This window comes from Haplochromis burtoni, unplaced genomic scaffold (genome assembly GCF_018398535.1).
Source record: "Haplochromis burtoni strain Fernald_Lab_line unplaced genomic scaffold, NCSU_Asbu1 Contig_1674, whole genome shotgun sequence".
In the NCBI taxonomy this organism is placed as follows: domain Eukaryota; kingdom Metazoa; phylum Chordata; class Actinopteri; order Cichliformes; family Cichlidae; genus Haplochromis; species Haplochromis burtoni.
Window position 1 is genome coordinate 1 of NW_024584035.1, and position 10,876 is coordinate 10,876.

The window sequence follows — 10,876 nt, forward strand, 5'->3', positions numbered from 1 at the left end:
TATGTGTAGCAATGCTGTACTTTTAGTTTTTAGATCCTTTTTTTTATCTTTATTCATACAGGAAGTCCCATTGAGACCCAATGTCTCATTTGCATTGATTCTCCAAATGAGTATGACTGCTGTATGATTGATAAGATAATCAACTTATACAGAGCAATAGATAAATAACTGACATTTAATCATTACTGTCTTATAGTGCCACAAAGAAGGATTGTGCTCCTGGGAAAAACTGGAGCTGGAAAGAGCAGTATTGCCAACACCCTGTGTGGAGAGCCTGTGTTTGAAGTAGATCATACCCCCAAATCTGGAACAAGTGAATGTCAGGCAAAGTTCATGTCAGTCAGTGGAAGAACGGTACTCTTTATTGACACTCCTGGATTTATTGACACAGACAGACCTGAGGAGGACATGAAGTCTGAAATATTGAGGTGTATCACAGAATGTGCTCCTGGTCCTCATGTTTTTCTCATTGTGCTTAAAGTGGAGAAATACACAGAGCAAGAAAAGGCTGTAAGAGAGAAACTTAATCAATATTTCTCACATGAAGCATTTCGATTTGCCACAATAATCTTTACTCATGGTGACCAGCTTCCTGAGGGAATGAAGATCGAAGAGTTTGTGAATGAAAGTGAAGCTCTGAGCGATCTGATCAAGAAGTGTGGGGGCCGCTGCCACGTCATTGATAACAAATACTGGAAGAACAACCAGGGAGATGAATACAGGAACAACCAGTATCAGGTGGGAGAATTACTCAAAACCATTGACGGGATTATTGAGGCAAACAAAGGAGGCTACTTCACCAATGAGATGCTGCAACAAGTAAAGAGAGATATTCAACAAGAGGAAGGTCGCATCAAACAGTCATCTCCAGACTTAACAGAAGTCAGGTGTCTGATTCTCTAACATTTGATTGGTTGCCGTGCAAAGTAAGGCAAGACAGGTCAACAAAGGCAAAACATAGTATGCTTGATAAAGCGTTTAAAGCTGTGGAAGTTACAACAGGAGCTCTGTGCGCATTTGTTAGTGGGTCAATAAAATTAATGAAAGCAGAATAAGTGTAGGTTTAGCAGTAGGAGTAGTTGCAGAAAAAGGATTAACGATAGATGCAGCAACAGTATCTGGCACAGTTTCTCCTGCATCTGCAGAGCCAGAATTTGAATAAAATCAGGAGTACCACACTTGATGGACATGAAACTGATGCACAGTGAAGAAGCAAAGAAAGCAGACTACAATACTGCAGCACACTTTTTTTAAAAATGTAAAAATGGGCTAGATTAAATATAAGATTTATGAGATCCTAGTAGGTTAACAGTCCACAAAAGTACACAATCAGCATATAATTGCTAGTTAATTTGGCACGACTGATACTCACCTTTACAAATTGCCACCACAGATTCACTATTAAAATTATAGAACAGCAATAGTGAAAAGCCTTTTTGTATCTATTTGTTAATCATGATTGGACTTAGTGCCCTATTTAAGAGTTTTTGTTGAATATTTATTGTAGATATGTAAATGAAGGAATGTATGCTTAATATATGTAAACATGTGATTCCCTCTCTGAATTTGTCATTAAAAGTCTTTATGTTGCAGTTTAGATTTCAATCTTTACCCATGAATAGGTCCATTACTCCAGCTTGAAAAATCTCTGGGTGTGACAATAATAGATCTATAACTTTCAAATAACCCTTGCTTCTTTTTTGCAATTTTTTTTTTTTTTTTTTAACAAAAAATATTGAATAAAAAATAGCAAACTTTTTCACATGCCAACATGTAACCAAGGGTCCTCATTTTATTCATAATTTTCATTTTTTAGCTGGATGGCCTCATGTTAATGATGAGCAGTAAGTAACATTTTCAGTTACTTACATTTTGATTCATTAATTCAACTGAACCCGTTAAACCTCCTTAGCAATTTCAGCCAAACATGTTTAAGAGACCGTGGCATGTTACACAGTAACTTTCATTTTTACTTAATTTGGCTTCCACTGACTTCACTTCAGCTGAACCTGCTGATGAGGTTTAACAAGTTCAGTCAAAACAACCACAGTCATTTGCAAACCAGAACAGTAAGGGAAACTGCTGAAATGAGTGGATGATTTTAAGTTGTTCTTTTCTTTAAAAAAAGAAAAAACTGATTTGATCTTAAATAAATTTTATTATAAACCATCGTTAATGCTTTAAAGTGTTGCTCATGTTGCCAGATTGCTATCAAAGTTTCATTTATTAAGAAATGGAATGAGTGAGACAAAATGCAAAAACTAAAATGAATACAAGAATTCTGTATGAATTATGATCTTTGTCTATAATTAATATCGTTAGCTTCATAGCATAAGTGCCTAAGTCATTTTTTTGTGTTTTGTGTTTCAGACGGACAGGATGATGCAGCAGTGGTAGGGGAGTAAAGTTAGGCAAAAATCTCAATTTGACCAAAAAATGACTTAGGCACTTATGCTATGAAGCTAACGATATGTAGTTCACGGAACAAGAGAATCTATTAAGTCAGCAGTGTAAGGTTCCGGTGTGATGGCTTATATACAGTGGCGGTTTTTCCATATGGGCGACATGGGCCATTGCCCAGGGCAGCATCGTGGTGCGAGGTGGGCATCGGCAAAAAAAGTTGCTTGCACCCATGCTGCCCCGACATCATGCCAGCGCATTTTGGGGAATTTTGCAAGGTGCGCCTGCTGCTTGCTGCTGGCCACACAGGGATAAGAGGAATGGGGTGGCAAGTGATTTTACGCTGGCTGGAGCGGCAACTAATAACCAGCTTGCAAAATAAAACAAAATAAAAACAAACCAACAAACACAAAAACACCAGACATTATGATATAGATTCAAAATTTGCACTGATGTGTTTTCTAAATTCTACTAAAAACATATACGTGAAAATAAGGACGAGGGCCCTCGGTGCGCCTGCTTGCTGCTGCTCCTTTGCTGAAGTCTCACACACAACCTGTCAAAAGGGGAGGGGGTGTGGGCTGCTTCCAAATACATTTCATTCATTATGTTTTAAATCCAAGCCCATTATGTATTAATTATGTTTTCCTGGGTTGTGCGAAATCCCCCAAAAAACCCTATACAAACAGAGTCAGTGCCCTAAGGTGTATGTCTGTTAGTTTATGTTGTGGTGATTCTCAGGTTTCCAGGCCATTTGGAATCGACTTCATGCTTTGTATGAGAGAATATACAATCAATTGAATCCGTTTGAATAAACACTGATGCACAGCCAGATAATAAAACAGCGTAATTATTGTAGCCCAAATGGGAATTCTGTCACAATCTGAAAGCAGGGACTCAAGCGCAGAACAGGTTGACGTCTCAGAGCACCGTTTATTTACACACCAGTGTGATAATATATACAGTGACGGGGAAAAATCCAGGGTTCCAAGGGATTAGGGGAAGGCTCTCTCTCTCACGCTCGCTCACGTCCTCACGTCCTCACATCCAACTCACACACGTTCGTACAGCTGGGAGGTCACAGGTCCCGGAAGGTAAAGTTAGTAGCACAATCATCCCGCCTTGAGAAGAGCTGTGGCCCAGCCTCATATAGTAGTCGGGAAATCAGCTGATCGCCAACAGGTGTGTGAGCCAAGGGCGGGAGCCAGCAGTGAGCTCCGCCCAGGCAGAGAGGTGTAGCCTTATGAGGTCAGCTGGGCAGGCATGGGGACCATGACAAATTCAGGAGTAGGTACTCATAATTCCCATGGACATAGGGCACAGTAATCAGAATCAGAATCAGAATACTTTATTAATCCCTGGGGGAAATTATTTAACATAAGGTGTTCACAATTAATCATGTGATTTAAATGTAACCTGAATGTAATGTGCCCTGTGCACAGTCATATGGTAAATGTAGGTAATTAGAGCAACAAAACTATTATGTAAAGTATGTTTTCCTGGTATGCAACTCTGAAGGGAGTAAAAAATAATGTTCAGAGCTCAAACTTTCTAGAGGAGTGTTTCTCAAACTTTTCACAATGAGTACCACCTCATAAAATGTATGGCTCTTGAAGTACCACCCTTATGACCAACAATAAAGTACAGTAGTATAGGCCTATTTAACACTACATTCAGTTTACACAAGACAATTTTATTTCTTATATGAATGTTATTTATTTTAACCGTCATAAACAGGATGTTTATGGCTTCTGCTCCGTGGCTGCTGGCTGACCCCCACGTCTGGGGCTGTCTTCAGCTCTTTACAGGAAGGTGGCACAGTTGCCCCTCCGATGGTCCTCCTTGGGCTCTTACGCTCTGGGGGCCTCTGGATGTCTGGTGCCTGGATCCCATCCATGCCTGCTTCATGCCCTGGGGGTTGGGGCTCCCCACACCCTCTAGCAGATCATTACATGGAAAAACCTTTTGAATACAAGTGCACTCATGCAAACAGGTGTACACACGGATGTTCGCAGAAGAAACTATATCTTTCTTGGCTGCTACCTCAAGGCATATTGTGCGCTGTCAGTCTCACGTGCTGCACAATAACATTCAATATTTAGTATTTATTGTTACTTATACTTATCTAGGTTATTGCTGTGGTGTTGTGTTTATTGAGTTACTCTGCTTTTTCTTGTTTTCTTTTTCTTTTTAACAGGTTGTTGGGTTTGTATTTTATTATTGTCATTTGTATTTAGAGACATATAATCATTTATGCTTAGAAGTATATGGTTGATTGCATATTGAAAGAAAGTCTTGTCCTAGGAGGTCTGTAACATCTCTATGTAGCCTGAAGAGGGGAGTGTGTTCACTCCTCTTCAGAGTGTTCTGGCATAGATCACACACCTCCTAGGGTCATGAGAGAGGACGTATCTTCTCTTGCTGACATATGGTATAGCAAACACACATATATCTGTTTGAGTGTAATAGCCTTTTGTTTAAGTGAACTGCTGGACTCCCTGGCACCAGTAGGTGCGGGGAGTCTTCACAGGGTCACATCTTGACCCCCCCACCACCACCACCACACACACACATACATATACCTACACGACACACAGACAATGTATTCTTTGTTTAGATGTATATCTATGTAAGACGTCATGTGTTAATGAACTTATGCATATTCATGTAACCTCAATAAAGAGCAGTGTTACGAGGGAGCAGACGAGAGCGACTGGGGTGAGCGACAGGAACACGCTTGTCACAGTTCTCTCCCTCGTGCACGAGTAACACAAAGAACTTTGGTGACTTGCGTCTTGCTTTTGCTGTCATAGTACAATTGTCTCGTTCCAGCTGTGGGTCTGTCTATAGCATCACAGGTGATCCAGCTGATTTTTTTTTAAGGTGTCTTCTCTCACTGTCCCTCTTCCCCTCTGTTTTTTCTTTCCCTCCCTTTTTTCTTTCATTTGTTCTTTCTTTGTTACTCGATGTCCTATACCCTGTCAATTCATGTCCAAGCATTCACCTTTACCTACTAAAACGCTGTCAGACCTAAAATGAGGACGTGGGCCCAGCTAGTGAAGTTCAGCTTGTCCTTGTTTTCATTGTGCATGAGACAGCATGAGACCTCTCACCAATCTCAGTCAAATGTAGTGTCTAGTCCATACTTGGACCACAGATATGACTTTTGATTGTGACACTTGAAGGGATGTAAAATTGACTTAGTTAATAGAGCTTATATGTGTTTTTCAACCCTAAATATATTATATATATATTTTTAAATGTGAACAAAAAACTATTTTCCTATTCTATGTACTTACGTATGCATGTCAAACATACTACATTTATTTTAAAAAAGCAGCTGATTTCAAAGACACTGGATTTCATGCACTGATTGATTGTGTAATCTGCAGTTATGCATTACATGTGCATGTACCAGTAAACTGTCAAGAGGGAATAAATGAATCAGTTTCTCCCATTTTTCAAACTTAACTTAATTAAAAATACCTTCAATTTATAGTCTAAGGATCCTTCTATGTTGTGTCTTATCTTATATTCGTAGCAGGAAGTCCCATGAGATCCCAAATCGTCCCTCATTTGGCATTTGTTCGTCGAGGCTAGGGACATGAGGTGATGGACGTGGCCCTGTAATGGATCTGAGTGTCATTAAGGTTTAAGTGATAAGCTTACTATTTCTTGCACCTTTTTAGACAGAGACAATAGATAAATAACTGACATTTAATCATTACTGTCTTATAGAGCACAAAGAAGGATTGTGCTCCTGGGAAAAACTGGAGCTGGAAAGAGCAGTATTGCCAACACCCTGTGTGGAGAGCCTGTGTTTGAAGTAATCATACCTCAAATCTGGAACACAAGGAATGTCAGGCAAAGTATCATGTCAGTCAGTGGAAGAAGGTACTCTTTATTGACACTCCTGGATTTATTGACACAGACAGACCTGAGGAGGAGATGAAGTCTGAAATATTGAGGTGTATCACAGAATGTGCTCCTGGTCCTCATGTTTTTCTCATTGTGCTTAAAGTGGAGAAATACACAGAGCAAGAAAAGGCTGTAAGAGAGAAACTTAATCAATATTTCTCACATGAAGCATTTCGATTTGCCACAATAATCTTTACTCATGGTGACCAGCTTCCTGAGGGAATGAAGATCGAAGAGTTTGTGAATGAAAGTGAAGCTCTGAGCGATCTGATCAAGAAGTGTGGGGGCCGCTGCCACGTCATTGATAACAAATACTGGAAGAACAACCAGGGAGATGAATACAGGACCAACCAGTACCAGGTGGCAGAATTACTCAAAACCATTGACAAGATTATTGATGCAAACAAAGGAGGCTACTTCACCAATGAGATGCTGCAAGAAGTGAAGAGAGATATTCAACAAGAGGAAGGTCGCATCAAACAGTCATCTCCAGACTTAACAGAAGTCAGGTGTCTGATTCTCTAACATTTGATTGGTTGCCGTGCAAAGTAAGGCAAGACAGGTCAACAAAGGCAAAACATAGTATGCTTGATAAAGCGTTTAAAGCTGTGGAAGTTACAACAGGAGCTCTGTGCGCATTTGTTAGTGGGTCAATAAAATTAATGAAAGCAGAATAAGTGTAGGTTTAGCAGTAGGAGTAGTTGCAGAAAAAGGATTAACGATAGATGCAGCAACAGTATCTGGCACAGTTTCTCCTGCATCTGCAGAGCCAGAATTTGAATAAAATCAGGAGTACCACACTTGATGGACATGAAACTGATGCACAGTGAAGAAGCAAAGAAAGCAGACTACAATACTGCAGCACACTTTTTTTAAAAATGTAAAAATGGGCTAGATTAAATATAAGATTTATGAGATCCTAGTAGGTTAACAGTCCACAAAAGTACACAATCAGCATATAATTGCTAGTTAATTTGGCACGACTGATACTCACCTTTACAAATTGCCACCACAGATTCACTATTAAAATTATAGAACAGCAATAGTGAAAAGCCTTTTTGTATCTATTTGTTAATCATGATTGGACTTAGTGCCCTATTTAAGAGTTTTTGTTGAATATTTATTGTAGATATGTAAATGAAGGAATGTATGCTTAATATATGTAAACATGTGATTCCCTCTCTGAATTTGTCATTAAAAGTCTTTATGTTGCAGTTTAGATTTCAATCTTTACCCATGAATAGGTCCATTACTCCAGCTTGAAAAATCTCTGGGTGTGACAATAATAGATCTATAACTTTCAAATAACCCTTGCTTCTTTTTTGCAATTTTTTTTTTTTTTTTTTAACAAAAAATATTGAATAAAAAATAGCAAACTTTTTCACATGCCAACATGTAACCAAGGGTCCTCATTTTATTCATAATTTTCATTTTTTAGCTGGATGGCCTCATGTTAATGATGAGCAGTAAGTAACATTTTCAGTTACTTACATTTTGATTCATTAATTCAACTGAACCCGTTAAACCTCCTTAGCAATTTCAGCCAAACATGTTTAAGAGACCGTGGCATGTTACACAGTAACTTTCATTTTTACTTAATTTGGCTTCCACTGACTTCACTTCAGCTGAACCTGCTGATGAGGTTTAACAAGTTCAGTCAAAACAACCACAGTCATTTGCAAACCAGAACAGTAAGGGAAACTGCTGAAATGAGTGGATGATTTTAAGTTGTTCTTTTCTTTAAAAAAAGAAAAAACTGATTTGATCTTAAATAAATTTTATTATAAACCATCGTTAATGCTTTAAAGTGTTGCTCATGTTGCCAGATTGCTATCAAAGTTTCATTTATTAAGAAATGGAATGAGTGAGACAAAATGCAAAAACTAAAATGAATACAAGAATTCTGTATGAATTATGATCTTTGTCTATAATTAATATCGTTAGCTTCATAGCATAAGTGCCTAAGTCATTTTTTTGTGTTTTGTGTTTCAGACGGACAGGATGATGCAGCAGTGGTAGGGGAGTAAAGTTAGGCAAAAATCTCAATTTGACCAAAAAATGACTTAGGCACTTATGCTATGAAGCTAACGATATGTAGTTCACGGAACAAGAGAATCTATTAAGTCAGCAGTGTAAGGTTCCGGTGTGATGGCTTATATACAGTGGCGGTTTTTCCATATGGGCGACATGGGCCATTGCCCAGGGCAGCATCGTGGTGCAGGTGGGCATCGGCAAAAAAAGTTGCTTGCACCCATGCTGCCCCGACATCATGCCAGCGCATTTTGGGGAATTTTGCAAGGTGCGCCTGCTGCTTGCTGCTGGCCACACAGGGATAAGAGGAATGGGGTGGCAAGTGATTTTACGCTGGCTGGAGCGGCAACTAATAACCAGCTTGCAAAATAAAACAAAATAAAAACAAACCAACAAACACAAAAACACCAGACATTATGATATAGATTCAAAATTTGCACTGATGTGTTTTCTAAATTCTACTAAAAACATATACGTGAAAATAAGGACGAGGGCCCTCGGTGCGCCTGCTTGCTGCTGCTCCTTTGCTGAAGTCTCACACACAACCTGTCAAAAGGGGAGGGGGTGTGGGCTGCTTCCAAATACATTTCATTCATTATGTTTTAAATCCAAGCCCATTATGTATTAATTATGTTTTCCTGGGTTGTGCGAAATCCCCCAAAAAACCCTATACAAACAGAGTCAGTGCCCTAAGGTGTATGTCTGTTAGTTTATGTTGTGGTGATTCTCAGGTTTCCAGGCCATTTGGAATCGACTTCATGCTTTGTATGAGAGAATATACAATCAATTGAATCCGTTTGAATAAACACTGATGCACAGCCAGATAATAAAACAGCGTAATTATTGTAGCCCAAATGGGAATTCTGTCACAATCTGAAAGCAGGGACTCAAGCGCAGAACAGGTTGACGTCTCAGAGCACCGTTTATTTACACACCAGTGCGATAATATATACAGTGACGGGGAAAAATCCAGGGTTCCAAGGGATTAGGGGAAGGCTCTCTCTCTCAGTCGCTCGCTCACGTCCTCACATCCAACTCACACACGTTTGCCTATATGTATTCATCATATTTAAAACTTGTGAAGCCACCACTAATATCCTATTAGTGAGTTGCAAATACATTTCATAGCAGTAAATGGGTTGCTACACAAAACATTTCTTACACTCAGAACACTTTATACAGCTTTCCGCATTCCTAAGCACTTTCTCTCAATGCAAATGCGCTTCTCTATCAACTTAGGGTCAGCGTTGTGTCCTACAATACTTTAGCATGCAGACTACAGCAGCAAGGCATTGAAACACTGTCTTTCAGAGCTACCTTCTGAGCTACAGCCACAAATAACTAACTTGTAACTATTGTTATTTGACCACACCTGAGACTCAGCGCTGTGGCTGTTTCACTTTGTATTTGTACAGTTGCCAAATAGTTTGACCTTACCCAGAAACAAGTTACTCCACCTGAAATGTGGTATTAACATTCAACTGTCACCTCCCCACTGTGGCCTAGAGTGTCTTGTCATTTTGAATGTGTTATGTTTCATATTCTTGAAGCTGTGAGCAGGAGTTCTAATGCTACATGGTGATGGTCTAATAGTATTTTTTTCTTTTATAAGCACTTTTTGAGCATAAAAATCATGAAGTATTATGGATATCATGGAATGATTTAAAGTTAATGTTATTTCTGTGACATAGAGCAACAATGACAACCATGTTAACTGGATGTGTTTTGAGTATTCTGGCAATTTACTGGAGAAAACTTTAAAGAATCAGGGCTGGTAAAACATGTAATAACTTTTTTATTTTTTTTTTATTTCAGACCATTCTTTAAAAATTTAAAAATAATAAATGCTGTGAAATGGATAAACGACATATATTTACGTATTTACATGTTCTAGATGGACTTATCACACCACAGTGATCAAACAATCTCAGGTCAAGTAGTAGTTTTTTTAAGGTCCTTTGGATTGCCTGGGGATAGAAGCTCCTCTCTCAGTTCTTGCCTGAATGATGCAGAACCTTCTGCCTGATTGCAGAACTTGGAACAGTTTGTTGCCAGGATGGGATGGGTCCTTCACCCACATAGCAAGCAGGTTTGGCCCGGATCTGGTGTCAAGCCGGCACTGCTGGCTGACTCCTGGCATGATAAGATGCATGTCATCCAGATATGGGCCAGGCCTGGCAATGATGGCACTGTTTATGTTCCTATTTTCCTGGTTTAGTTAGAAGACCAGTTAGAAGACCCAAATGTTGCAATACTATACTGCTATGTTAGCCAACGTTTCAAATGCAGGTTTGACAGGTTTGTGAGTTTACACTTTATCCAAACCCTAGTGAGGGTTTATTCATGGCCCCATGTGTGGGCCACCTTTGGCAAACCAGATCTGGGCCACCAAAGGGCCGTCATTCTTTACAGTATGTGGGCCATGTGTAAGCACATTGTGTGGGCCAGATCTGGACCATACCAATTTTGCTATGTGGGAAAGACCCATGCATCTCTGGGCATGCAGCCTCTCTTTCTCTCTCGATAT

The 10,876-nt window shown here is 39.4% G+C and overlaps 2 protein-coding genes across 2 annotated transcripts in view; both read left to right on the forward strand.

The window, feature by feature from the left end:
* Window positions 1-196: 196 nt before the first annotated feature.
* On the forward strand, window positions 197-903 carry LOC102305510 (GTPase IMAP family member 7-like; the record flags this gene model as incomplete). Its single annotated transcript, XM_005952984.1, has 1 exon — window positions 197-903. A coding segment is annotated over one exon (707 nt), but the record flags the coding sequence as incomplete, so codon positions are not given.
* Window positions 904-6,265: 5,362 nt separating this feature from the next.
* LOC102292893 (GTPase IMAP family member 7-like) overlaps window positions 6,266-10,876 on the forward strand; it is a 20,174-nt gene continuing 15,563 nt past the window's right edge. Inside the window, exon 1 of the mRNA XM_042217195.1 lies at window positions 6,266-6,822. Coding sequence (XP_042073129.1) covers window positions 6,349-6,822 — 474 coding nt within the window. The 5' untranslated portion in view covers window positions 6,266-6,348. The remainder of the gene's footprint in view (window positions 6,823-10,876) is intronic.